Source organism: Blastomyces dermatitidis (assembly GCF_000003525.1).
Source record: "Blastomyces dermatitidis ER-3 genomic scaffold supercont1.5, whole genome shotgun sequence".
NCBI classification, from domain to species: Eukaryota; Fungi; Ascomycota; class Eurotiomycetes; order Onygenales; family Ajellomycetaceae; genus Blastomyces; species Blastomyces dermatitidis.
The window spans coordinates 1,590,195-1,617,260 of NW_025544778.1; the positions used below are offsets into that span (position 1 = coordinate 1,590,195).

The 27,066-nt window shown below is 47.0% G+C and overlaps 8 protein-coding genes across 8 annotated transcripts; 5 read left to right on the forward strand and 3 right to left on the reverse strand.

Annotated features, from left to right (window-relative positions):
* The first annotated feature begins 177 nt into the window (after positions 1 to 177).
* BDCG_04985 (2-isopropylmalate synthase) lies at positions 178 to 3,083 on the forward strand. The gene is made up of 4 exons (XM_045420636.1): positions 178 to 430; positions 496 to 640; positions 739 to 2,316; positions 2,423 to 3,083. The coding sequence occupies exons 1-4, from the start codon at positions 423 to 425 to the stop codon at positions 2,648 to 2,650; spliced, it is 1,959 nt and encodes a 652-aa protein (XP_045276705.1). The 5' UTR covers positions 178 to 422; the 3' UTR covers positions 2,651 to 3,083.
* Positions 2,934 to 10,685, reverse strand: BDCG_04986 (AMP binding domain-containing protein). The gene is made up of 6 exons (XM_045420637.1): positions 10,160 to 10,685; positions 10,062 to 10,084; positions 5,977 to 9,800; positions 5,679 to 5,888; positions 5,016 to 5,619; positions 2,934 to 4,943 (listed from the first exon to the last, which is right to left on the reverse strand). The coding sequence occupies exons 1-6, from the start codon at positions 10,217 to 10,219 to the stop codon at positions 3,761 to 3,763; spliced, it is 5,904 nt and encodes a 1,967-aa protein (XP_045276706.1). The 5' UTR covers positions 10,220 to 10,685; the 3' UTR covers positions 2,934 to 3,760.
* Positions 10,686 to 10,821: 136 nt separating this feature from the next.
* BDCG_04987 (uncharacterized protein) lies at positions 10,822 to 12,658 on the forward strand. Its single transcript, XM_045420638.1, has 2 exons — positions 10,822 to 10,997; positions 11,059 to 12,658. Exon 2 carries the CDS (start codon positions 11,261 to 11,263, stop codon positions 11,894 to 11,896), a length of 636 nt encoding a protein of 211 aa, XP_045281078.1. The 5' UTR covers positions 10,822 to 10,997; positions 11,059 to 11,260; the 3' UTR covers positions 11,897 to 12,658.
* BDCG_17046 (uncharacterized protein) lies at positions 12,514 to 12,853 on the reverse strand (the record flags this gene model as incomplete). The annotated part of the gene is made up of 2 exons (XM_045426212.1): positions 12,514 to 12,563; positions 12,598 to 12,853. The coding sequence occupies 2 exons, from the start codon at positions 12,851 to 12,853 to the stop codon at positions 12,514 to 12,516; spliced, it is 306 nt and encodes a 101-aa protein (XP_045281079.1).
* A 3,814-nt stretch (positions 12,854 to 16,667) lies between these two features.
* On the forward strand, positions 16,668 to 19,430 carry BDCG_04988 (Ser/Thr protein phosphatase). The gene is made up of 2 exons (XM_045420639.1): positions 16,668 to 17,472; positions 17,605 to 19,430. Exons 1-2 carry the CDS (start codon positions 17,133 to 17,135, stop codon positions 19,299 to 19,301), a joined length of 2,037 nt encoding a protein of 678 aa, XP_045276707.1. The 5' UTR covers positions 16,668 to 17,132; the 3' UTR covers positions 19,302 to 19,430.
* A 163-nt stretch (positions 19,431 to 19,593) lies between these two features.
* BDCG_17047 (uncharacterized protein) lies at positions 19,594 to 20,616 on the forward strand (the record flags this gene model as incomplete). Its single annotated transcript, XM_045426213.1, has 1 exon — positions 19,594 to 20,616. The coding sequence occupies exon 1, from the start codon at positions 19,648 to 19,650 to the stop codon at positions 20,614 to 20,616; it is 969 nt and encodes a 322-aa protein (XP_045281080.1). The 5' UTR covers positions 19,594 to 19,647.
* A 4,065-nt stretch (positions 20,617 to 24,681) lies between these two features.
* BDCG_04989 (40S ribosomal protein S5) lies at positions 24,682 to 26,716 on the forward strand. Its single transcript, XM_045420640.1, has 3 exons — positions 24,682 to 24,998; positions 25,272 to 25,455; positions 25,590 to 26,716. Exons 1-3 carry the CDS (start codon positions 24,856 to 24,858, stop codon positions 25,905 to 25,907), a joined length of 645 nt encoding a protein of 214 aa, XP_045276708.1. The 5' UTR covers positions 24,682 to 24,855; the 3' UTR covers positions 25,908 to 26,716.
* On the reverse strand, positions 26,503 to 27,063 carry BDCG_17048 (uncharacterized protein). The gene has a single exon (XM_045426214.1). It carries the CDS (start codon positions 27,038 to 27,040, stop codon positions 26,762 to 26,764), a length of 279 nt encoding a protein of 92 aa, XP_045281081.1. The 5' UTR covers positions 27,041 to 27,063; the 3' UTR covers positions 26,503 to 26,761.
* Between the last annotated feature and the right edge of the window lie 3 nt (positions 27,064 to 27,066).

Consider the following 27,066-nt stretch of genomic DNA (forward strand, 5'->3'; position numbering starts at 1 on the left):
TTGCCCTATATAACATCAATAATTGACATATTGGCCTCTGCTGGCTGCCCTGTCCAGGGCGAAGTGACTTCCTGAAAGCATCAATTAGGGCAGAAGCGGTCACGTGGCAGGATTCCGTGCTGACTCATCCGCATCTCCCCGCAATCCGATTTCGGCTGCAGAAAATTTGCGGTGAACGCCACTGACTCATTGCGGCGAAGGGAATATAATAACAATCTCTGAGTCTTCATTTTCTACTTAAAAGACCATTCTTTCTAATAGTTGCCCGTTGATTGCTTGGGTTTCGTTGGTATAAGTCCCTTGTTAGGCGTTATTATTATATCCCTCTTCTATCCACACCCGCAGCTTAATCAGTAACACCCCTCACCACCCCTCCTCCCCCGCCCAGCTTAACCAGGAACAACGCAGTTTAATCATTCACGATGCCAATGTAGGGTTATACCCCCCTCCTATTATAGCGCATGCTGAACTTGAAAGCTAACACTGCCCAATTAGGCTTAAGGACCCCTCGAAAAAATATAGGCGCTTCAAGCCCTTGGATCTTCCCAATCGGCAATGGCCTTCAAAGACGCTGGACAAGCCCCCCCGGTGGTTGGCTACTGACCTCAGAGATGGCAACCAGAGCTTGGTCGACCCCATGGTTCGTATGAAATTGAGATGCTCCTCGACTCAAGAGCTTATTCTTTTCTTTTCGTCCATCAAATAACTAGACTAACCAGTGTATTGGACGGCTTTCAGGATGGGGACCAAAAGCTTCGGTATTTCAGAATGCTTGTAGAGATTGGATACAAGGAAATTGAGATCTCATTTCCATCAGCTTCGCAAACAGATTATGATTTCACTCGACGTCTTATCGAGAACCCCGATGAGGTACCAGACGATGTTTGGCTACAAGTTCTTTGCCCTTGCCGGGAAGACTTCATTCGACGGACAGTTGATTCCCTCAAAGGGGCCAAAAAGGCCATCCTTCATCTCTACCTTGCAACAAGCGAATGCTTCCGCAGAATAGTATTCGGCATGTCGAAACAAGAGAGCTTGGAGATGGCTGTACGATGCACGAAGTACGCTCGTTCGATCACAAAGGACGACCCTTCAACTGCAGGAACCGAGTGGCTTTTCGAGTTTTCACCTGAAACCTTTTCAGATACGGATCCTGATTTCGTCCTCGAAGTTTGTGAGGCAGTGAAAGCCGCTTGGGAGCCAACAGAAGAAGCGCCACTCATCTTTAACCTTCCTGCTACCGTCGAAATGTCCACCCCCAACGTTTATGCGGATCAAATTGAGTACTTCTCGACACGCATCTCCGAGAGAGAGAAAGTCTGCGTATCTCTACATCCGCATAATGACCGCGGATGCGCAATTGCAGCAGCAGAGTTGGCACAGATGGCTGGTGCTCAGCGGGTTGAAGGCACCTTGTTCGGAAATGGAGAACGAACCGGAAACGTCGATTTAGTCACTCTGGCCCTCAACCTCTATACACAGGGAATCTCCCCAGGGGTGGATTTCTCAGATATCAACTCCATTATAAAGGTAGTGGAGGAAAGCAACAAAATCCCAGTGAATGAAAGATGGCCTTATGGTGGACAATTGGTCGTTTGCGCCTTCAGCGGCAGTCATCAAGATGCTATCAAGAAGGGCTTCCAGCTTCGTGAAAAGACCAACGCAACGGGCGAGGATAGGTGGCAAATACCCTACCTCCCCATTGACCCAGAAGATATCGGTCGCAACTACGAAGCCATCATCCGTGTCAACTCACAGAGTGGCAAAGGTGGCGTTGCCTGGGTTATCCTCCGCAGTCTTGAACTGGATCTTCCCCGCGGGCTACAAGTTGCATTCAGCAAAGTCATTCAGAAGCAAGCCGACAAGCTTGGCCGTGAGCTCCTGCCCAAAGAAATCGTCTCCCTTTTTGAAGAGGCCTACCATCTCAAGCAAAACGCCCGTTTCTCCCTGGTAGACTACAACATCACCACCGACCGTTCACAGTCCCCCGCACCTCCAGAGCCCGGTAAAGCACTCAACACCAAGAACCTCAAGCGACGCTTTGCTGGCATTATTGAAATCGACGGTATGCAACACGCCATCGTCGGCGTCGGCACCGGTGCCATTTCTTCCCTCGCGAACGCCCTAAAATCCCTAGGCATTGACCTCGACGTTGTCGACTACAAGGAACACGCTATCGGGGCCCATAAAAACACCAAAGCCGCAACATACATCGAGTGCACGTCCTCATGTAGTCCAGACAAGGTCTGGGGTGTTGGTATCCACCAGGACGTTGTCCAGGCGAGTTTGACTGCGCTTCTGAGCGCTGCTAGCTCCGTAAGCCCACTACCCCAATTTCGTTAACATTCTTAATCCCCATTCCCGCCGATCCAGTCAACCCCAACTAACAACGTAATTGCTTTTGTTTTTCTTGCTGATACAGTTCCTCACGTCTCGGGCATCTACCCCCGCGCCATTCCGCCCCGCCAATGTAAAACCACTTACAGAAGCAGATCTTGAAGCTCTGGAGCAGATGCAAGGCCATACCGGACCAGCCCGAGCTTTGGTACCCGACAACGCTAATGTTGGCGTAGCACTTGCGCAGCAAAAGGTGGATATCGAGAAACTGGAAGCCCAGGCGAATAACCTGGGTTCTGTAAAGCAAGGATAACCATCTTCTTCTTCTTTTATTTTTTTCTTTAAGAAGAAGAAGAGAAACTTATTTATACGCAAGAAAGGCAGGTAATTCATATTCCCAATTGCAATAAGATAGAGAGAAGGGCCTTCAAGCATCATGATAATAAGTAGGGTAGGGCGAAAATTTTGTTCGTCATATTGGGAATCACACTCATAAAAATTTTTATATCCTGTTCGGTCAAATCGTCTACGGATATATTTTTTTTTTTCTTGATTTTTTCTGGTTACGTCTAAAAAGCAAGCTTTGGAAATTGCTTCATTCACGGAGATAAAAGCATGCAATGCGATATGGATAAGAATAGGCCCCAACGGGATTTAAGGGTCGACGAATTTTTACGATTTAATTTTTTAATAATTCATTCTTTTCTCCCTTTTTTTTTTTGAACTTTGACTCATAATCTGTACTTCAAAAACATTTTGATACTTCTAGAAATTTATACCCGCACCACAGCGATCTACCTCTCCTATCGTTATGCCCAGCCTGCTAGTGATCGCATGACCATATCCAGCGGCTAGACGCGGAGGATCTATAAGAAAGAAAAAAAGCTTTGTATTGCAATCCCATGCGCGGATTAGATTTCTCCGGCCGGTAGTCATAGTAAAACTTGCAAGATCCTATAGTCATTAGATAAATAGGGAATCATAGATGAAGAAGACCCCTCGATCCTACACCAATTAAAATAAAAATAAAAATCATAGTCTAATAGCAAAAAAAGAGGCCAACAAGCATGAAAATGCCAAACTACCTCAGAACGATGCGCATGGGATGTATGTACAGCACAGCAATTCATCATATAGAGATAGTTGGGGTCAAGGAACTTTAACGCAGGGATATATTGGGGAGTATATTTAAAAAACACAAACAAAAACAACGGGGTCATATACATGGGGAAAACTCAAATTAATACTTCTTCCCTCCAAAAAGGCAACGCGTTTCACGCCCGAACAACATTTTAAAATGATAAATAGCGGCATACATAGCCTGTAAAAACAACCAAAGAAGCAAAATGTGGCCAAAAGCGTTTCATTATTACCCTTTCCATAATCGATGTTGAAGAGAAACTGTGATATGCACAAGACTTAATTATCGCCTCTCCTGATTCTGGCTCTGATTCTGATACAATATCGCCTCCTCTGGCCAATCATTTCCCAAGTAGTCCTGCCGCCGATATTGGTCGGTGTCACATTGATTTTGGCCTTGCCGCTGTCCATGGCCCTGGTTTTGAGGAAGGTCATAACCATGCGTAGAACCTGCCATTTGCGGTTGATGGTGGAGATAGCTATATCTCGCCTGCTGGCTGGGAAGTGAATCTCTGCTATCGGGATGCGGGTTGGGATTGCTATGGTTATTTTCGGGGGGGATGATGTCCAAGGACGGGATGGGGCCTTGAGGATGCTGCTGCGAGTGCTGGTGGTGGTTTTGACCTGCGCTTTGACCTGGAGTGCCACTTGATAAGTAGGCGTCGATATCAAAATGGTCGTAACTTGTGCGTGGATCATCGTCCCCATTATTATCATTCTGGTAATGGACATCTCCTGCGGCTAATGGACCAGCAACAGGAAGGCTGGTGTACTTATTATTATTATTATTATTATCCTGGTCGTCGGGCTCTTCCGGGTTCACAATGGCCAGACGAGTGGGCCTTTCAGCAGGTTCATCATCATCGTACTCATAATCATCAAAGAAGTCTTTCGATTTATCGTCGAAAGGGAAGTCGTAGTTCAAGGGGTTGTAGGAGTTGCGGGCAGTGTTCAGGTTATCATCATTTTCGCGTAACGAGGCTGCGCGGGGCTCAGGACTAGCTGCGGTTGCGGGCAGAGTGAAGGATTCAGCAGGCTCTGCTGGGACTGGACGTTCAACAGCGGAGGCGGACTCTACTTGGCGTGGCGGAGCAGTGACTTCAGGTTCTTGATGCGGGGTTGGATGTCGACTTCCGGTTTCGGCGGTGCTGGGAACTCTAGGGGCTGTCCGGGTACGTTCAGGCAGGTCTATGAGGTGGCTGTCGAACCCTTCACCGTCGCGAATATTGAACTGCGCAATGGTTTGCATCTTTCGAGTCACCCAAGAAGCTAGAATCTTGCCTCTTTGCTTCTCACCCAGGCGGGATCGAGGGAAATCACCCCGTGGCACAAATGCAATAATATCTGCCACAACCTGATGCTCATTAAGAATTGCATTCAGGATCACGGGGACTAAAGAAGCTAAGTATGCTTTTCGGGTAACTTCAATGAGAGCTACCACGAGATTGCCAGCTTGGAATACGGCGCTTTGGGGCAGTTAGCAGACGAAAACCTAATAAATACATCAAAGGGAGAAAAAAAAAAAAAATAACACCCACCTTCCACCAGGGACGACGTTACGATGACATTTTTCAATTGTCGACTCAATGTCCACGGGGAAATGGTTGAGACCATTGATTTCAAAAGTCTCCCCAATGCCTCCCAAAATAAACAGAACTTGCATCTCCACCGGTTGGCCGCCAGGACCGATTGGCCGCGTGACGGTATGCAAGAATCCCAAATCGCCAGTGCGAACATAGACAGCTGAAGGGTCTCCATCAACCACACGACCTCTAAACCTCTCCAAGTCAAACTCCTGCTTCGTCCCGTAGAATGATTTTGCGCACGCTTCAGACTGGACCCAGATTTCGCCATACTCACCCACGTGGGCAAGGCAAGAAGTATCGGGGTTGACAATGGCGATTTGCGTGCTCACAGGTACCATCCCTGAATCTTGCACTAGCAAAGCATTTGGCTCAGAGTCCGGGTCAACAGGATAGATTAGGCCCTGACGAAGGTACTTGGTATCCAGCCACAGCTCGATAGGCTCTATACACATGTAAGAGCGGGACACAATCATAGGATTAAGAACATGCGAGTAGATTGTGTTGATAGCGGTCCGGTCGAGCCCTGCAGCGGCAAAATGCAAACGAATTTTTTGATCTGTGGGGTGTCGGAATTAGCCTCTCGAACTACTGTAAGACAGGGGGGGGTGGACGTACAAATATCCGCCCTGGGTCTGCCGTCAGATGCAATCATCAAATTCTTCAATTCATGCAACTGGAACCCCTTCGCGGCCATGCTGCCCATGGCGTAATCCAACATTTGACTCGTTGCATAAGTGTCTTTGATCTTGTACCTTGCCAATGCAAGGAAAAGGGAGATTGGATTAGTGGCATAATCAACGGGGGAGAAGAGGTAAGTCGGAGCACCTATCCATTACACCGTCAGTTTAACTCCTTATTGGTATTATTGCGATAAGAACGAAAAAGTAAGCTCAAACGTAGGAGGAAAACTTACCGACATAAACCCCCATCAAACAGGTGTGTATGAAGCCGAGACCTATCGTACTACGGACACTACCTAACACTGGGCGAGAGCTCGTCATTTGGCAAGTTTCCTTCTGCACCTTACACATTCCCATAATTGTATCATGTCCAATATGGACGGACATTCTCCTTTGATCAGGGGTCCAATACGTCCAAACCATCGCCGGCTTGCCAGACTGGAGCCACTCCTGTTTCATGGTCAATCCAAGGTGGCGGCAGCCGTGTGATTGCTTCGGTGGCCTCCCCGTATTGTACGTGGAAGGAAGATTGATGCGAAGGACATTGGCTGACTGTTTTATATGTTGAGAAATTGCCTTTTGCTTCAACAAATCGTTTACATCGCTATTGACAAGAATTGCCCGGACGTGAAAGTCGGCGACTAGATGAAGGAATGCTGGAGCATCTTCTGAGAGGCGGTTCTGGTCGATAGGCGCCATTGGTAGGGCAACCACGCCAAGACAGAAACAGGCATGGACGGCGTAAACAAACTCCTCAGAGTGCGTATACATGAGAATGACATGGTCACCAGGCTTGAGTTTAACCTTATTCTTCAGATACATAGCAACCCCTGCAACCTTCGTATCGAATTTCTTCCATGTAATTCCCTTGCCCTCTCTACCACGCCCGTCAATAGAACAATAAGAAAGTTCCTCCGCTTGTTGTGCAACCCGCCACTGCAGCAGGTCAACAATACTGTTGAAATTGTTCAATGGGGTAGAAGTCCGGTCGTCCATCACGACATCTCGGTAGTCAACGCCTGAGTATTGTTTGTCCTGCATCACAAGGGCACCTTGTCGAGCAGCCGACGACGTGGGCGACCATATTCCGCCTACAGGATCAACCCCGATGGGAAGGTTCAAAACAGACCTTTCGACGCCGAACTTCACATGGACGCACGGCAGTGAACCGTTGTCAAATTCTTTGCGGCATAACATATTTCCAATTTCCTGTCGTCCGTTCTTCGTGACTCGTGGCAGCGTGTTCGGGGCAGTGATCATGATGCAGAATACCCGAAGGTGATGCTCTTGGTACAGGACCTCTGCACACCGTTCAGCAAGCGAATCCAAGAGGGCTATGTCTAGTTGTCTCGGCGGCCCTCCAGAGGTGGTCGGTGCGGTTGAAGCAGCGTAAGATTCTAAAAGGACGACAGGTAAATGCTCATCATTAACAAACACATCGAACGCCGAGCAGTCGTGGATTTTAGGTACATTCTTCATGATGCTGATAATCAGGTGTTGGACGAAGAAATAGCGGTGCTCTGTAGCCTCTGTTCCGTGCTCAACCCACTCGACCTTTTGGCGCAATCGGTCTTCGTACAGGCCGAGAACAAATATTTTGCCTTCGATAATACATCCCAAAAGCCCAGTGCGAAGAAATTCGGGCTCCACAACCACGGGAGTAGGGCTACCACCCTGGAATCGATAGGGTCGAGCATGGAATATCGCCTCAGTATGTTTCGGTAGCGCCCAAAAGCCGCCCGAAAGTGAAGGTGAGTCGACCCAGATCTCGCCAATGATGTTCGGAGTGCAAAGTAATCCAGTCTCCGGATCAACGATAGCCAACGTGGCATCGGGAAGAGGGTATCCAAAAGCACCAACTCGAACAGTATTAGGCATGGTTTCAGCCTGCTTCCGCGCTTCCTCCCCCATCGCCAACACGACAACTTCGTTATTCTTAAGAGCCTCCTTGTCAAGTAGAACCTCATCCAAATCAGCTCTAGCACTTTTAGACTCCTTTTGGGTCGGAACAGCAGTTCCACCAATCAAACTGCTTCCAAACCCGGGCTTAGACGTTTCAGTCTTCTCCTCCTTCTTTGTTTCATTTGATTCAGCTGGTCCTGCAGGGTCCATCTCGTGCGTAAGAGGACATCCCATTCGCTCCTCACCACCAAGCCAATCGCGAACGCTTATAACCATGCCACCATGTTCGGGCAGGCAGAGCATTGGAGCAACTAACTCTCTGGCACGCGGATTGCGAAGAGGACGCAGCCATCTGTCGGCCAAAATCTCATGGAATTCAGGGTCGACGGTGAGAGCATCGATCAGACAGAGCTTTAGGCTGGAGAAATTCGGCTCAGTGCCCTTCTTGAAATTCCTAGTTGCCATTGGATCTTGCTGGTAATTATAAGCAGCACGTTTCAAGCCTGGGTAATCGGCTGCCATAAGTGTAGCCCTGTATTTGGTGATTAAACTAGCGTAGAGACCAGGTGTCTCGACAGCCCGAGCTTCTAGCCAGACAGTGGTATGCCCACCGTACACCGTAAGAAGAACACCCAGGATCATACCTATGCTCTGTCTGGGATCAAGATAACTGATTAAGGTTTCACCATGCGGTTTGGCCTGGCGTGTGCCATCAGGAGATGCAGATGCCACTATCGCACTAAGGCAAGTCATCTGGTGCATTATTGTTCGGTGGCTCATCACAACTCCGCGCAAATCGCCAGTAGGAGCTCTTGAGAACTCGATATAGGCTAAGTCAGGAACAACAAGGGCAGGAGTATCATCTTTCTTCTTTGGATGGTAACTTCCAAACTCATTAGTCTTCCACCATTCCACTCCTCTGGGCCAAGTGAGCTTCTGGGTTGTGATATCTCTCTGGAAGTTTTTAAGGTTGTTCTCAGTAGTCAAAGCGAGATGAGCCTGGGTAGATGTGAGGATAACGTTGAGGTTAGCGTAATCTTCAAGATTGTTGATCGGGACAGCCACCACCCCTGCAATAAAACAACCCAGAATCGCAACGGCAAACTCAATCACCTCAGCGTCTCGGTATATGAGCGCCACCCGATCTCCTCGATACAAGCTGCTTTTGTCACGTATGACTTGCGCAACTTTCTCCGCCCGACTCCCCAGCTTTTCCCATGTAATTGACGCGATTTCCTTTCCGCGCTGATCCAGTACCCAGTAAGCTGGCTGTTTTGGATGAGTCCGTGCACGATGCCGCACGACTGCGGGTAAATTATCGAACTGCGACATAGAAACATTAGGATTGTGAGGATCATGGACTTCACAGGTCACATCTCGGGGTTCGAGGGGCAACAGGTGATCGACGACTGGCCCATGCGACATGTCGACTGCATTCATGAATGGTGGCGCCATATTGGCGGTTGGAGAAAAAGGTTCGGTTTGGGTCTGGCTTGAGTATCGGTGGTAGCCGCCGCCGTAGCTGTCTCTGTGATCCTCACTTTGTTGGCCCGCGAAGTCCGAGAAAAACGCCTGCTGTGAGTCGAGCATGGTAGACTGTCGCGTAGGCCCTCCGCTACTACCTGGCGGGCCGTACACACTAGCATGCGGATCGCCATAGTCGGGCTGATCGGTTGGGTTAAATGCGTAATTGTGGCTTCGTAGGGTGCCTGATCGGGAGGAGTCGTTATTCCCCGGCTGGCCGGGACCTTTAGGGAGGAAAAGAGAATCATAGGACGCCGACGACGGCTGCCTCTCAGATCGGAACGAAAAACCCAGTTCTCTTTCCTGGATTTGCGCCAACTGGTTCCCGCTTTGCATCGAATGGGAAGCACTCCCAATAGAATCTCTTGCACTCATGCTGTCCGTGGCTATGCGTTCCTGCTCTCTACCAATAAAATTGGCAGGCAGGGAGTCCGAATGGCGGCGTTCATCTGACAGAGTCGAACTGGCAGGACGACTGCCTTGCGACGACGATGGAGGGGAGTATATACCAAGTTGAGAGACCCGATGGCCAGCAACTGTTGGACTCCCGATTCTCAAGCCTCTATCTGCGCGCTTGCTGTTATTCGAGGATAGGTAGTGGGATAGAATTAGGGTGCGACGCTTTTCGTATCTTCATAAAACGTCAACTAGATGCTACAAACCAAAAAGCTTTGACAAACCAACCCCCCCTCCCTTCTTCATCTTCCATTTGTTCTCACTTGTCTTTTAACTTCTCCTCCTTGTTTGTCGTCTTTGAAACCAAATGCCATAGAGCGACCGGCGTCTAACCGGCGTCTAACCGGCTAGGACCATGCGCACCACTGACCCCGGGGGCAGGAAGAGACAAGAGGGAATAGGCAGAAAGAATGGAAGCGACGGAAATTTTGCTTACCCTTTTTGAGTGATCTCACCGTCCTACAAGGAACCCGGGATGTTTATCAGTCACTGTCATGGGAACCAGAACTTGCAGGATGTCACGGTAGTACTCACCTCCAACTCCTGGTCCAGCTGCCGCAGCGCGATCTGCAACTCCGCGTTCTCCTCAGCCATAATCGCGGCGAGTTGGCGGCTAGGGAACAGTCAGAGTAACGAAACCTCCCAGAGAACTGACTGATGGAGCATTAGCAGGAGCAGAATTTCAGGACATCGGAGGACCGGCCTGCCCAGGTCGATGAGAAACACAGCCGGTTGTTGTGCGCACGACTTGGGGGAAGATAGGGTTGGTGAAACTCGTGTGTCAGGGACAAAGCGGTCGGAGTTTGTCTCAAGCCCGCTCCTCGAGGCTGAAACACGCGGCGGCTGACGCACAAACGTTTTTGCGGGGTTGAAGCAAGATAGGCCGCTTGTTTCGCGGAATGGCTGAGCTTAACTGATATTTCCTCAGTAGGTAACTAGTGTAGTGGGATGTTCTGGGCATCAGTTTTGAGGCATCATTCCTCATTTACTTTGACGATAACCAAACCCATGAATATATCTATATGTAGAACTTGGGTTCCTTTATCTAACAAGAAAAGCCAGAGAAATAATCAGGTGGTAGAATGTGCTTGACTTTCGAATTACAGAGAACAGGTGCACAGCCACATTTGTAAAGCCAATTTTGCACAGTTTGTCAAGATGATAACTAACTAATCCGACCTACCATTGGTTGCGCACGAAACTTCCCTCCTGACTTGCCATCGGCGCTACCTTCGTATTTCAACAGCCAAGGACTTAACCACCGATGAAGGTGCACGGAGTACAGAATAGACTGTGTATCTCATCGTCGATCGATGGAGTGAGTACGGAGTAGTCTGGGGGTTCGTGGCCGGAGTGGTGTGACATAGCATAGGTGCGTATTCCTTTGCACTCAAAATCCACCATGACTTGCTGATTTCAGCGTGTTGCCGCAGTTGCCCGTGATGCTACTTCGACTCTACCATCTAATCCCGCAATCCGTCCGTCTTCTTCTTTATCACCTTCTCCTACCAAATTGGCGGGCACCTTTATGGTAGTGGGACCTACCATGTCCGCGATGTCCAACGGTTACCCTTCAACCTGTATCTCAAACGGTCCCGGCTTCTTCGTGTCCAGTATGAAGCACATGCGCTCAAAATGGTTGCAAAATACACAACAGTGAACGCGCCGCGGGTTTTGGATTTCATAGAGTTGCCAGCAAAAAAGGAAGGTTGGCTGTTGACTACTCGCATTGAGGGCGACATTGCTGGGAAATGTCTCCAGACACTGAACACCGACCAACTGCACCAGTTCAGTATCGATTTTGGGAATTACATTGAGCAGATTCGGTCCATCCCAAATCCCTATCCTCCCCTTATCTGCAGCTCACTCGGCAGAGAGTGTCAGGATTGTCGGATCAACAATGAGGACGGCAGCACGGGACCCTATGACAACATCACAGATTTTAACAAGCATCTGATGGATATGTGTGGTCTAATTCCAGACCCTACTAACAGAGCTATGGTCACAGATGTGCATTCCCGCTCATACCGTGTCTTCTTTGCACATGCAGATCTCAACCCGGCAAATGTGTTGATACACAATGGGAGATTATCTGGGTTTGTGGATTGGGAGTTTGCAGGTTGGTATCCTGAGTATTGGGATTTTACCAAGGCCTGTTATATTGTGCGCGTATGGACACTTTGGTTGGAGACAATGAAAAGTGCATTTCCTGAATACCCTGATGAACTGAAAGCTGAACAGATACTCCGAGATCATACCTGTCCCTTCTGACCTGCTTATTGTATGGAGTGTTTCTTTGTCTCTAAAGCCCGTGGCGTGCTTAAGCGACCACCAACCTATGTTTCTTAACAGTTGGTCCACAAGTGGGGATTTAGACTTTGAAAATTCAAAGAGTTTCTTGAGCACGTCATACTCTCTTATCTTTTGTAGCAACCATTTCTTTTGTCTGAATTGCTCAATTTCAGACCAGAAAGAAGAGCCAGCACGAGGTTTTGTTGCATTGAATAAGAGCTTTAGCGCATGAGGTCATAGGCAGGTAAATCTGCAAATCTGGTTGCGAACTTGTTTGAGAGACAAGATACGCACAATAAGATCAGTAAAAAATTCGGTCCGAAATACGCGATATTTTCCAACAGGTTTTCACTCTGTATTTGTAGCTTACTTGTCCGTAAGCTATAGCAGTAGCGGCTACGCCTTGGGGTAAAAGGTGTACAAAACGAGGCAAATCCAAGCTAAGTACATGTACATGCACAACACTACATCACAAAGAAAACTCCAAGGCAATACATCTAGAATGATGCAACAACAAATTCCTTGCTCTATCTTAGATCGATTTGCATTTGCAATTTCATATGCTTTGGTCATCACCTCTGAAACATCTGGTGCATTCACAATGCCTGCATCATGTAGCCGTGCCACAGCATCCATCGCCCAAGCTCTACATCTAAACCCCGAATCCTGCGAAATCATACTCGGATCGCCCAAGATATGGTCGATTTGGGCATGCCCCTGCGGCAGGGGAACGGTTCCGACTCTCAGTGCCAATGCTAACATTTTTGAACGAACAAGATTGTTGGTATATTTGCGCTCGTAAGACCAACCGCCTGTCTTGTTGTCGGCGTGGTGAACGGCAACGCCCTGGCGCAGGTCGTCGCCGGTGACGTAGATCCCCCAATGATACTCCGTCGCGTTGACGGAAAGAGTGACGTAAATTCCGTTGGGTTCCATGATATCTTGAGATCGACGTTGGACCAATCTGTGGAAACCGCCGGTTGAAAAAAGGATTGAATTTAGTAGGTCGGAACTAACGACCTTGAAGGGAGCTTATATGTAGATTAAGATATAACGGTAGCAGTGGAATAGAAACTAGAGAATCGAGGTAAGTTGTTTTAGATTGGAAGACATTCAGGAAGTAGAACAAAGCGGAGTGATCTTATATAGACAATCCTAGAGGTGTTTCTATGGCACGCCGCCGTGAGTCTCACGTAAAGAAGGTGCCTGTGCGCAGACTGGAACATGTATTTCCCTGAGAACTATCGGCGTATGCGGTGTCCAGCGTCCAATAAAGCAATAGGAATCAACGCATCGCATTTTTCACCAGTCGCAGGATGCACCATGAATGCAATGAGACCAAGATACTGCACTGCGAATGCTCGGATTGGTGGTGAACATTAGTGCTTGTCGCTCCGGATACATGCTCCGTTGTGCCATATTCGTGTATCGCTTCTCAACAGCCAATGACTTCAGGCCCGATATATGTATGGGTGGGAAGAGTTGTATTTACTTATAAGCTATGCTCGCGTTGGTGGCGAACATTAACGCTTCCAATGAGTTTCAATCTTGTCCTGATTCCGTCGTCTTTCGCAGTTGTAATGGAAGACGGGTGACCACGAAAGACCACCAAGTCGCCCGCCCTCTAGATCCGCTTCAAGGTTCTCCCGTCTTTCCAAGTCGCGCGTTCGTCGGCACGCATATCGAGAAGTCGTGGAGTCGTGGAGTCGTGGAGTCGTGGAGTCGTGGAGTCGTGGAACTGGCATTTCCACACATGAAAAGTGTTCAGACCAATCAATCTAGAGATAGAATAGTGTAGTGAGAATCTCGGTCTCAGAGCGATCTCGGATTGGAACAACCCTTCGCCGGGCTTCTCTGCATATATATATCCGACCTCCGCCGCGCGATCCATCAAGAAAGAGAATACAATCAACATCTCTCCAAGTGTTAAGTGTTCAAGTGATGATTTGTGTGTGTGGTATTTTCCTATGTGTTCAATTAAGTGATTATTCTTGTGTGTATTTCTATTCTTGTGGTTCTTATTTGTGGTTATTATTATTGTGGTTCCGCTGCTCCTGTTCTTGTGCCGCCAGAAGCACACACCCCCCCGTCCCCATTAGTTACAGCATTACAGTGTTTTTTGCATGGAAAAGTTGGTTTTTCTTTGATAAATAGAGAGATTAAATCTGATCATTTTTCACATCATTTCTGAAGAAAATGATTCATTTTCAGATTTTCTTGATGCTAGGTCCTGGTGAGACTCACATCAAGAAATGTATGGGACCAGACCAAATGGGACCAAATGTGTAATTCATCGTTCCCGCCGGCCAGTCTATACAGGAGTAGTAGTGGGGCTAGTAAAGGCATGTGTAAAAGTCTCTTATTTGGCATTATTTAAGCAAACATTAAACCCGTCCAGACGCCACAATTGGTTTGGTTCCGGGGCTCCAGGGGCTAAGAATTTAGCTTTGAAAAATCTCATCGATCCGCATTTCGTGTCGGAACGGTTCGATCTGATAGCAGATTTATGTATTTATTTTATGTATTTATCTGTTTTCAAAGTCATGATCTTGGCAGTTTTAATTCCATTCAACACCATTCTTTAAAGTAACTCAATGCATGCGGCAAGCGACGCAGCCCTGATTGGGGGACTGCTTCCTGTGTACGGTGTAGGGGGGGCTGGGGACCCGGCGGTTAATCGAATAAAATGAAGATGGAAAACATCTTCTGACAGCTGGTGAGATCATCACAGAGTAATTAGTAAACCTATGACCATTTAGTTAGCTCAACAATCTTTTATCCAAGCGATAGATATCCTTCCACCGACTGGCCCCCGACACAGCTGATAGATCCTTTCTCCAACTCAACTTGGAACGTTTCTCTCCACTTTTCCTGTCAGATCTGCACAAATATGACCACTCCTCTGTACTCCTCCTGCGTTTATCTCCTGTGCTGAAACAACGCAGGCGCTGTCCCAGAGGGTGATGAATAAATAGTTAATGGCTTTGGGAGCTCTTTGCTATTATATGAATGGCGCTTAACTACAACGTATGGCTCTAATCCTGCTATGTATCCAGAGAATACAAGGCAATCATTTTGTCACTAAAGACGCGATATTGTTCGCATAAGCTATAACTACTTATAAAATAGCGGTGCGGTGGAGGAAAAAGTGTTACCAAAAGGTAAGTGGAAAAGCTCATGCCATATCATCTATAGAGTATGTATTTGAAAATCATGGATAGAGACTTGCTCTACAATGTTATTGAATGTTCTAACTGAACGCCCAGTGCAGAAGCGCTGATAAGCTTAGATAGGGCACACAGTGGACAGAAGATAGCCAAAAGAATTGGACAACGCCTGTAGGTAGCAGCAATGGCAGCAGCAGCAGCAGCAACATTCATGAGTAAGACATCTATCTGATGAACAGCCGCGCTCGTCTAGATGTAACAAATCCACCTTTGGCCAAGACAACTTTGTCCAAACCAATCATGGATGGAATTACTGGCAGAATGAAGTAAAAACACTAAAGGGCCTGTTCAGTGCATCTGTACTTTTTGAACACAATAGTGGATCTCATTAAAAATAGTGTATTTATCAATTATTAGTAGCAAGCTGATGTTGTGTCATCACACTATTTTATCTTACTCACTACTCTTAGAATGAAGAAAGAAAGCTCAAAAAAACACATTCTTTTTGAATGAAGTCCAGAGTCAGTTCAAAAAGAATGTGTTTTTGTGAGCTTCCTTCTAATCAATATTAGTTAACTATCTCCACTATGAACACTATTCTACACTATTCTACACTATATTGTCTCTAAAAGTGCTATTCTACACTATCACACACTGTTGAAGTTAAATACTGCTTATTCATAAGATCTTGGCAAGAGATGCAAGTACGGCCGCTCAATCCACTGAACACCTGGCCATTTTCATCTGTACTTTGTAAAAAGCAGCTGTATTATTAGTACAGACACTCTGCCCACCGAACAGTCATGATATTGGGGCCGTACTTTTTAAAAAAAGTGGAGATCCGTACAAAAAGAACGAGTACACACGGACCGCACCGAACAGGCCCTAACTAACTTAACTACTAGTTTAACTCTGCTAGCAGTGCCTGGCTGTGCCTGGTCTGGATCCATGGCAATACTATTAACTTACCTCATTGAAAAAAAGTAGTTAAGTTACATACATACATCTCTCCTAAGACTCCACCCCACCCAACACCCAGTTTCTTAGTGTAGAGGTGTGGACTAGAGGGTTAAAAGCTGGAATTAATATTAGAAAGAGCTAGAATGAGTTGGAATCTCAAAAAATATGAAAAATCAATATTATGAGAGAGTTGTAGCTGAATATGTCTAAAGCATCTAGTAAAGTTAGTTTAGTCAGGTGTCCCACATTATAGAAACCCTCGCTAGCTAGATTAAGTAAGTTAACTATAGTTATATAATAAACACAACATTGATGGTTGTGAAGGCCTTAGTAGTATTATTTATTATAAGCAACAAGACTGCTGATCAATGTCAATGTTCTAATTACATCTCCGCATTCAATATTACGTGCTTAGACATCTCTTAATTAGTATATTTGAACCTCGTGGTCAATTTACGATCAGGTAGAACCCCTGATTTGACAGAAGAATACATAGCGCAACGCAGGAGGCAGAACCTCCAAACACCAGAAGTGCAGTTGAAATTGGGTTGGAACCACACTGAGTTATTTTCTGGCCTGCGTTGGCACGCACTGCAATCAACTGGAACCCGCCCGCGTAGTAACTATGTCCCCACCAAACCATGCCAGCATCAAAGTGGACTGCTGCGCTTATCCAACCATAACTTCACGTGGGTGGTCGCAGGCCAAAGATCTGCTACAAAAGAATGCACCAAGAGCAGAATTATCACTGCAAACCTCAGATCCTCGCACGTGAACTGCTGCATTTAGCCCTGAATGGGAGCTTTCAGCTCTTTTTTTTTTTGTTGAAAAGTTGAGTCACTGATCGACAGTATAGTGCATGTCATCTAGCCATGCCTGGTTGGGGTCACAACCTACCTAATTGCCGTTTAACAGCGGCTGAAATATAGGACTCGAATAAGCTACGCAAGCTGTATTTCATCAGTGGGCTTTGACACTTCTTTTTTCCATGTTGTTGTCTTTAACAGGGCTGTGAAGGGGATTGACTCTACAATCCCACTCTTTTCCATTGTAGCGCTCAATAAACCTCATTCTTCGAAAAGGAAAAAATGTTGACGGCTCTTCTATCCCTCCTCGGCTTGCAAATAACATGGATTGCAGCGCCCATTTGGGCCTGCGACTCCTGCTATGGACCCTCGGATTACAATGTCCATAAGAGATTGGTCCGTCGCATGCAGCCAGAAGCGTTGAATGCGATGACGAAGCCCAAGGGTCCTCTCGAATGGGGTCAGATTAATTTCATCCATACGACGGACACCCATGGCTGGTTGGCCGGCCATCTGAAGGAACAGAACTATGGAGCGGACTGGGGGGACTTTGTCTCCTTCATTAGGAACATGCGGAAAAAGGCGCATGACTTGAAAGTTGATTTGTTGGTGGTTGATACTGGTGCGTTTATCTCTGTTGATCCCCTTTCCCTCTGTTCAGTTATTATATGCGTCAATGCTGGTTTTTGTTGCTGTTTGATACGAGTGCTTAGTTGAAAGCGGGATCTAAACGTGGCTCCGATTCTGGTTCTAGGGGACCTGCATGATGGCAATGAATTGAGCGATATAACGACCCCCAATGGCGCCTATTCAACAGATATATTCTCCCAGATCGATTACGATTTGCTCACTGTCGGGAACCATGAGCTCTATGTTACAGAGGTCGCATATGATACATTTGCAAACTTCTCAAGCGTATACGGGCCGAGGTATCTAACCAGCAACGTGCAGATTCTCAACGATGCCACAGGAGAATTTGTAGATTTGGGACACAAGTACCGCCACTTCACCACCACTTACGGGCTGAGAATCATGGCCTTTGGCGTGCTTTTCAATTTTCAGAAGAATTCAAACGTGTCTAGGATTACCAAGGCCGAGGATATGATTAAAGAAAAGTGGTTTACTGAGGCTGTCATGACTAAAGACGTCGACCTGTTCGTAGTGATTGGTCACAATCCTGTCAGAAACACCGAACCCAGCAGCACCCTTACAACCATCCAGCAGGCCATCCGCGGTATGCGACCTGATAAGCCCATCCAAATATTCGGGGGTCATGCACATGTTCGGGACTTTGTTGTGTGGGATGAGACTTCAACTGGCCTTGCGTCGGGTCGATACTGTGAAACCGTCGGCTGGCTCTCCATGTCTGGAATAAAGTCGCCTACTTTCAAGGGCAGCATGAAGCCTCATGGCGTACCAAACCCTTCAAGGAAAGCCATTGTAAAGAAATCGGCATGGAGCCAGGTTCCTAAACATAGTTGCCCGGAAGGAGAGCAAAGCATGCTGTATTCTCGCCGGTATTTAGACTGGAATCGCCTCACATTTGCGTATCACGCGGCTGGTTCGCAAGACCTCAAGTTTGATACTCATCTCGGGAAATGGGTGACAGGCGATATCACTGAATTCCGCAAGGCCAATAACCTATCTACAGTTCTTGCATGTGTGCCCAAGACATACTGTGCCACTTGTAAACCGTTTGGCGAGGATGGAAATATCTTTAAGGTTCTTGAAGAAGCCTTAGCTGCCACTGTTGTCAACCCGTCGCGGGCTGATAAGCCACGTCTGATCCTTACGAACACGGGGTCCATACGATTCGACCTGATCAAAGGCCCGTTTACATTGGATGACGCCTATATAACCAGCCCATTCAAAAATTCGTTCCAGTTCATCCCCGAAGTACCATACACGCAGGCAAAACAGGTCCTGGATATCTTAAATGCAGGGCCCTTCCAGAAAAAGCGCAGCGACAATCCAGAAGTGGACACATACTCGAGCTCGATGCTAGCAGCCCGCGAATCCTGTGTTGATCCCCCGTTGATCACGTCGAGGCAAATGAGAAGAGATCTGCTCAAGCCACGATCCATCACTCGCCATCGACAAGACGAGACTCAAATCTACCCCGGCTATACCACGACCGATGACTTTGGTACGGACGGCGATGACACGCCGCACTCCATGATCCCCCATTTCCCGCAGCCAAATGATGTTCAAGCGAATGCATCATTCCCTACGGACGGCAGTGAGCCTGAGAACGTCGATCTAGTATTTGTCAGTTTTATCGGGAAAAATTACGTGCTACCGGCGGTGAATCAGGCGGGTGGCAGTTATACAGCGGAAGATTTGCAGCTTTATACCCAACCGGATTTTACGGCCGATATGGTTCTGATGAAATATGCGGAGATGGTGTGGAAGGAGGGGGTTCCCGATTGCCCTGTTGCGCTTGAGCCATAGTAAATAATATAGATAGACGTAGATACTCAATAATGAAGAGGACATGGTAAAATAGACTTCAGATGCAATGCCAAGACATTTATCGGACGGGACTAGAATTGCCAAGAAGACACACGTGATTGCTGCCCTTGTTGGTGATTACTACACCTACCCTAGTCACGTGCCACCCCAACCTATTCATTTAGTGTAACTCGCGTAGTTAGATTACAACACAACACAACAACGTTATCCTCCAAGAGGTTATGAAGCCCTTCGCAAGCAACGAATAACCGCAACAACGTGCTAAATTGACGTCTCCACGTATCGTTACGCGTGCCTAGATGTCTTTTATTGATTAATTGAACCCATGGTGAACCTGAGATCGGGTGGAAAGCCTGACTTAACGAAGGATTACGTGCCAACGCGTAGGAGAAGAAATCCACAAACACCTGAAGCACAAGAAGGATTGGGCGTGGGTTTACCAACACCTGCAACGAATCGAAAAGTGACTGCCCCAGGGGCATTTGAGCCGGACGAAACCATTGCAGAGGAACAGTCTGACGAGTCCAACGAATACGAAGACCCGGTTGAAGGCATCAGTGAGATGTCAGACAATGCGGGGGGCCCAAGTGGCCGGAACGACAATGGCTCAGCGAGCGAGGAGACTTGTATGAGGCTTGAAATTGCAAGACTTCAGCATGAGGTTGAGCGGATGAAGACCAGTAGGGGTGACCCTGCAGGTGATGAGATGGGAGCAGACCTGGCAGAATACCTCCAACAGAAAGGGAAGACATCTGTCATAATGAAAGTCCTTGAAGAATTCAGGAGCCAAGTAAGACTCATCAAAAGACCAATAGTCCTCACTGGATTCATTAACTACTCAATGTGGAGAGAGGAAATCCTTTTGGCTGCAGAACAGTCTGAAACTGATGATATCCTTGAAGGTAATGGCCTTGGTGAGAATGCCACCATGGACATGCAATGTTTCTGGAAAGAATGCAATCTTTGGTTATACAATTACATGTGGTCTGCAATTGCCCCGCAGGCCAAGGCCCATTTCACTATACTCAAGGAGTCCAAATTATCAGCTTATGCTCTATGGACTATCATAGAGGATAACTTTTCCGAGAGGCCTGCTGTACGCAGGACTTGTTTGTTTGAAGAGCTTATTGAAATGACCTTCAAAAGCAAAGGATCTGACAGAGCTTTCATTGAACATCTGATTGCCATAAGGACTGATTATATCTGTCTAGGATATGAGATCCCGGATGTCGTGTTTTTCGACAGACTGCTTACAGGAGTCAACAGAGGTTGGGCCTCATTCATAAGGAATTGAATGGATCAAATTGACAAAGATAATACCCAACCCTTAGAGGACGATTTTATGGGCCTGTGCTGTGATATTCTTTTGCGGCTCCCTGCTGTGAATGAAGCAAATACTGATGTGTCTAGAAATCCTACCAACAACGCGCAAGATAAGGATAAGAAAGGCAAGGACAAAGAGAAAGACAATGACAAGGACAAGGACACTGAATCCAAATCTGAACGTAGGGGTAATGATGCGAGGACCTGCTACCATTGTCAAAAGGTTGGTCATATCCAGACTGACTGTTGGAAGAAATACCCTGAGAAACGTCCTTCGAATTCGAATTCCAACACCAATAGGAACAAGGATAAAGACAAGGATGCGGAGAATACAGGTGCTGCTCCTGTTCACAACGTCATGGAGCAAGTATTTTGCATCAAAGAAAAGGCCTATGTGAGTGGCCAGACAGGAAAAGATACCTGGATCCTAGACTCTGGATCGGGCGCCCACGCCACACCCCACAGGGATCTTGTCGTGGCAAAACCTCAGAAGGTGAAAGTGATGTTGGAAATGGCAGACGGAACAGTAGTCTCAGCTATGGCTATAGGGGATACCAAGATACCTGTTGAAGGAGCGGATATGCTGCTAAGCGGCGTCCGTTATGTTTCAAAATTGGAAGTGAACCTTATGAGCATGGGTAAGCTCGTACGTCAAGGTTATACCTTCAAACAACTGGCATATGGAAATAATCACGCCATATTGCTTATGTCTCCTGATAGGATGTTCTTGTTTACTGCAAGATTGAATGACAGAGATATCTATGAGATAGAAAAGCCAGTCACATACAGAGACTTGATCCGATTCGCTATGCTCAATGGTGATTTTGAACCTGTGAATACACTGCGAACAAAGGGTAATGATGCAATATTGGCACTACCTGACAAGAATGATACAAAGGTTATGGAACTTACAATGATGCAATGGCATCAAAAGCTAGGGCATCTGAATCCCGCGGATATCACGAAAATGGCGGCGGATCCACGCCTGGGAATGAGAATTATAGGTCAACGAGCTTTACTGTTTTGCAAGGTCTGTGTCCAAGCAAAAATGACATGTCCGACCTTCGCACCTATGACACGAGCTGTCAAGCCGGCAATGAGATTCTTCATCGATCTGGCAGGGGGTGGAAAAACACTTTTCGACGGGAATGACACTCCCACTAGGGGGGGTGCAAGCTACTGGTTGGGTATAACGGACGATGCAACCTGTTATAGGTGGGCAATCCTTATGATGGGAAAGGGAGAATCTACTGCAAGATTAATGAATTTCATCACGGGTATTGAGGCAACTATGCAATGTTGAGTTGGAACCCTACACTGGGATGGTGGAGGAGAGTTCAAAAGTCAAGAACTTAAGACCTACTGCCAGAGCAAAGGAATAGCATATGAAATGACTACACCTGACACACCACAATCGAATGGCCCAGTGGAACGCGCGAATCGAATAGTTGCAGAAAAGATGTGAAGCCTACTATTTGATAGTGGATTAGAAAGAGAACTTTGGGGTGAAGCAATGCAAGCCGCGATCATGATGATCAATACATCCCCAACATCAACAAAGATATTTGGATGCAAGGAAGGAACACCACTTACACCTTTTGAAGCGTGGACTGGGGTGCAACCTTCTGTCCATTGGATACGGAGATGGGGGTGCAAGGTCTACAAGAAGGATTTGAAAGTGTCGAATAAGCTCGCGGATAGGACTGACGGCAAGGAATGGCAGCTGGTTGGATACCAAGGATTACACCAATATCGTGTGTGGGATCCTGTTGCACGTCGTCTTGAGATTGCACGAGATGTCATATTTGATGAAGCTCTTGACATGGGTGCAAATACACCTGTAAATATGGTGAGGGAATCCAATGAATTGCCTAATGAATTGGACATTCTGGATGCCAGAGAGGGATGGCAGCACTGCTTACTATGACACCTTGCAAAGGAAAAGCCAGATGTTTTGAAGATGATTGCAAATGGGGACTTAGAGGGTGCAATTGATCCAACCTACCTTCTAGATGATGAGACACAGCTTGTCATGGATGAAGAGTCTGAAGACTCTGTTAATGAGGATGATTCTGTTCTAAGTGTCCTGACAGACCGACCAACTACGCTGGCGGAAGCCAAGAGAAGCCCAGACTGGGACTATTGGCATGAGGCAATGAAAAAGGAGGTTAAGATATTTGAACAGAAGAAGACATATATTGTTGTTGAGAAGGCCCCGGAAATGGATATTCTTACAGGCAAATGGGTATATGATCGGAAATTCAACAATAAGGGAGAAACCATTTGCTTTAGAGCTCGCTGGGTGGTTAGGGGGTTCTTGCAACAGCAGGGTATCCATTATACGAGATCGTATGCTGCAGTGGTATCAGGGCCTACATCGCGCAGCCTATTCGCTATATCGACTGCCAAAGGATGGAAGGTCAAATCGATTGACTATGTATCCGCGTTTTTGAATGGCATACTACCACAGAATGAGATGATCTATATGCAACTGCCCACAGGTGTAAAGCACGGCAGGGGGGGCTTGGTGGGACTACTCCGCCAGAGTCTATATGGAATGAAGCAAGCCGCGAGGGTATGGTATTTCCTAGCAACGGAACACCTCACCACATTGGGATTCAAGATATCACCTTATGATGGTGGATTCCTATATCACCCTGTTCGCAAGATCTATCTGACATTGCATGTCAATGATTGTCGGGTGACAGGGCCTCAAGAACAGCAATTAGACTGGGTATTGGGAGAGATCGCAAAGAGATTTGAGACAAAGGATGTCGAAGAGACCAAGCCATATCTTGGAATGGAGGTCAAACGCCAGAGGAATGGCGATCTAGTGGTTACACAGAGCCGTTATATTGAGGAGATTCTTGAAGATTTCGGCATGGACAAGGTGAATCCTGCGGGGACCCCAATGGTGGCGGGCATACGACTGGAGTTTTCACCTGATGAGGATGGTGGATTGGATGACGACTTTACAGCTACAAGATATCGTCAAGGATTGGGATCATTGCAGTATTTGGTCTCAAGCAGCCGGCCAGACCTGGCATTCGCGGTCAACTATCTCTCGCGTTTTAACTCACGTCCGCACAAGGCATGTTGGGCAGCGTTGAAGCATGTCCTACGTTATGTCAAGAAGACGAAAAATCATGGCATATTGTACAAGAAGGAGATAGAAGATGGCCTGAGTCCTGTGGCATACTGTGATTCGGACTGGGCGGGGGCGGATCCCCAATACAAATCGACTACCGGCTATGTTATATTGATTAATGGGTCACCGATCTCATGGCGTTCGCAGAGACAGACATCTATTGCCAAATCAACCACAGAAGCCGAATATATTGCAGCTAGTGAGACAGCTTGTGAGGTAATCTGGTTGAATGACATGTTATATGACGCCGGGTTGATGGATGATGGAAAAGCGAAAATATGCTCGCACCTATGAGTTGACAATAAGGGAGCAATTGATCTAGCAAAGGGGGAATCCTTAACGCGAAGGTCACGCCACATTGAGATTAGATATCATATTCTCCGCGATTTGGTTGAAAAAGGGGAAATCATGATGGAACATGTTGGTTCTACAGCGAACATAGCTGATGGGCTCACCAAGCCACTGGCGAAGCCTGCGTTTGAAGATTTTGTCAAAAGGATTGGTTTGAAAGAGATCAGAAAGGAATGATTGAATGGTAATGATGATACAGCGGATCAATGGATTTTGCATGTATTTCTTGATTTTTATGGTTATTACTGTACGGACGCCTTTCCTAATAAGGAAATCAGGGTCCGATTGATGTAATTAATTATTATTGCATTTTCGAAAGATTTGAGGATGGGGGAGGCCCCGGGTGGCGGCTTATAGGCCACGGTGTAGCAAGGGGGGGTGTTGGTGATTACTACACCTACCCTAGTCACGTGCCACCCCAACCTATTCATTTAGTGTAACTCGCGTAGTTAGATTACAACACAACACAACAACGTTATCCTCCAAGAGCCCTAACCTCAGAAATCGCCCACAAATGGCTGACTAACCCTCGCTTAGCCCGCACCTCAAATTCCTCACCAAACACTGACCTTGGAAAAAAGAGGAAGACGAAGAGAACGACGACACACGCCGACACGACGACGACAACGACGACAATTCCACCCGCCCACCCTTTCGTCCCCTTCCCTCGTCCAGGTTGTTCAACGGCGTCCAAACCCACACAACGAAAACATGTCCGACAGCGGGGAAGTCGAGGTCGAAAGCCCCATGGGGTACCAAGTCCTGCCTAAGGAAGTTGCCGCTGAAATCGGCAGCGTCAAGCTCTTCAACAAATGGAGCTATGAGGATATTGAGGTCCGGGATATGTCTTTGACGTATGTGTGCTTTGCATCTGCACTTGTGTGAAGTCTTGTATTTTTTCGGTGATTTCAGTTCTGTTCAAGAGAGCGGGCGGTGTTACAGGTGTGGTGTGGCATGCGCGGTATTGGCTGGGGATGAACAGTATGAAAATGTCAACAATCGATATAGGAGGAAAGCAGGGCGGGGGGAGGGAGGATGACGGATGCGCAGGGCTATCGATTGTTCAAATTGGTTTCTGTTTCTATTTGGTGGTATAGGCGCGCTGACTTCTGGAACTCTCGATACAGCGACTACATCCAAATCCGCCAGCCCGTCTACATCTCCCACTCCGCCGGACGATATGCTGTCAAGCGATTCCGAAAGGCTCAATGCCCCATTATTGAGCGACTCACCAACTCTCTGATGATGAACGGCCGTAACAACGGAAAGAAGCTCATGGCTGTCCGCATTGTTGCCCACACTTTCGAAATCGTACGTGCAAGATATTACATCCTACCCCTAACTCACCTTCTCTGAGTAATTGGAGCAAAAGAAGAACATCAAACAATTGATCGAGGGAGTTATCTGAGTTCTAACCGGGTCCAATTTTTTTGTTTACTCTATAGATCCACATCATGACCGACCAAAACCCCATCCAAGTCGCTGTCGACGCCATCGTCAACTGCGGACCCAGAGAAGACAGCACCAGAATTGGCTCCGCCGGTACCGTCCGTCGCCAGGCCGTCGACGTCTCCCCTCTCCGCCGCGTCAACCAGGCCATTGCCCTCCTGACCATTGGTGCCCGTGAGGCCGCTTTCCGCAACGTCAAGAGCATCGCTGAGTGCCTTGCCGAAGAGCTGATCAACGCCGCCAAGGGAAGCTCGAACTCGTACGCCATCAAGAAGAAGGACGAGCTGGAGCGTGTGGCCAAGAGCAATCGGTAAACGATTTGCAATTGGGGGCCGGGGGGGGTTATTGCTGGTTGTGTTGTGGAGGGGCGTGCCGGGGAGGATGTGGTGTTTCTTGTGTATGTTCCGTGTGTGTGTGCGTTTATTGCCATAATCTGCGGTGTTCGGTGGATTTTATTTCTCACGTTCATCTGCGATTTTTTTTTAACACAAAAGAATTAAAAAAGGGACCCAAATTTTTATATCTGGACTGGGTCTGTTGAAAGAACAGAAATACTCCACAACGGGACAATTTTTCTTTTCTTTTTGCTTATTGTTCCTCTACGTAGTTGAATGAATCATGAAGAAATTTTTCTTTTGTCAATTGAACAGGAAAAAGTCCGCCATTTTCTCGATTAGTCTGTTTACCCTAGGTTAGGCTGTCCTCGTTCACTGGGACGTTTGACAGCATCACATCAACTCCAAATGCAACAAAACCACACGAATGAAGCCAACATGACAGGACAAGGAAATAAAATAGAGAACAGAAAAACGATAGAGAACAGCGGAATAAAATCAAGAACCGAACTAAGTTCTCCTACCTCTTCATATCTGGATTAAGCTGAAAATCAGCTACTATTCATCTCAGGTTCCAGATTCTAACAAAATTTTAATATTCCAGTGACATTTCATGACGACATTTAGAAAGTTATAAGGTGTGAATGTATATTACTATCTCTAAGAAAAGCTCATGATCACGGTACTCTCATATCCTGAAGCCCAATTTATGCATGTGTCCATTGCCAGAAGGCTAAGAGGGCTATTGGATCAGCAACTGAAACTCGACAGTACTCCCAAGAAGCAGATCACCGCTCTAATCAACCAAGACACTTCAAACACCGATTCCGGTTCTAGTCACTTGGAAGATGGCCGTAGCCGATCTCTGGTACAGCCTCAAGCTCATTTTCCGCTGGCCATACTATCTTTTTGCCCTGTTGCCTTTTGGCCGAGTCAATCTTCTCTCCAGCATGTGTTGCGAGCACAAACACAATGTCGTCTTTCCCGCGAACATAGCCATGGCTAGCGACGTGAGTCCCATGTCGGAGTTGATTCTCGTCTTCGTAGCAAAGAGTCACGTGTGGACCCAAAGGATCTTTCTGGTTGTATGCCATTGATACTGGTTGTATCATGAACCTTCGGACCTGCAAACTTTTAT

Excerpts from the sequence above, each read along its gene's own strand:
- BDCG_04986 (XM_045420637.1), bottom strand. The coding sequence starts at position 10,219 with ATGGCTGAGGAGAACGCGGAGTTGCAGATCGCGCTGCGGCAGCTGGAC. Across the intron at positions 9,801-10,061 it reads GGTGAGATCACTCAAAAAGG|ATACGAAAAGCGTCGCACCC; the intron begins GTAAGCAAAATT and ends CGTTTTATGAAG. Across the intron at positions 4,944-5,015 it reads AACGTCGTCCCTGGTGGAAG|CGCCGTATTCCAAGCTGGCA; the intron begins GTGGGTGTTATT and ends ACTGCCCCAAAG.
- BDCG_04987 (XM_045420638.1), top strand. The coding sequence starts at position 11,261 with ATGGTTGCAAAATACACAACAGTGAACGCGCCGCGGGTTTTGGATTTC.
- BDCG_04989 (XM_045420640.1), top strand. The coding sequence starts at position 24,856 with ATGTCCGACAGCGGGGAAGTCGAGGTCGAAAGCCCCATGGGGTACCAA. Across the intron at positions 24,999-25,271 it reads GTCCGGGATATGTCTTTGAC|CGACTACATCCAAATCCGCC; the intron begins GTATGTGTGCTT and ends CTCTCGATACAG. Across the intron at positions 25,456-25,589 it reads TTGCCCACACTTTCGAAATC|ATCCACATCATGACCGACCA; the intron begins GTACGTGCAAGA and ends TTTACTCTATAG.
- BDCG_04985 (XM_045420636.1), top strand. Across the intron at positions 641-738 it reads AGAGCTTGGTCGACCCCATG|GATGGGGACCAAAAGCTTCG; the intron begins GTTCGTATGAAA and ends GACGGCTTTCAG. Across the intron at positions 2,317-2,422 it reads TTCTGAGCGCTGCTAGCTCC|TTCCTCACGTCTCGGGCATC; the intron begins GTAAGCCCACTA and ends TTGCTGATACAG.
- BDCG_17048 (XM_045426214.1), bottom strand. The coding sequence starts at position 27,040 with ATGATACAACCAGTATCAATGGCATACAACCAGAAAGATCCTTTGGGT.
- BDCG_04988 (XM_045420639.1), top strand. The coding sequence starts at position 17,133 with ATGTTGACGGCTCTTCTATCCCTCCTCGGCTTGCAAATAACATGGATT. Across the intron at positions 17,473-17,604 it reads TTTGTTGGTGGTTGATACTG|GGGACCTGCATGATGGCAAT; the intron begins GTGCGTTTATCT and ends TTCTGGTTCTAG.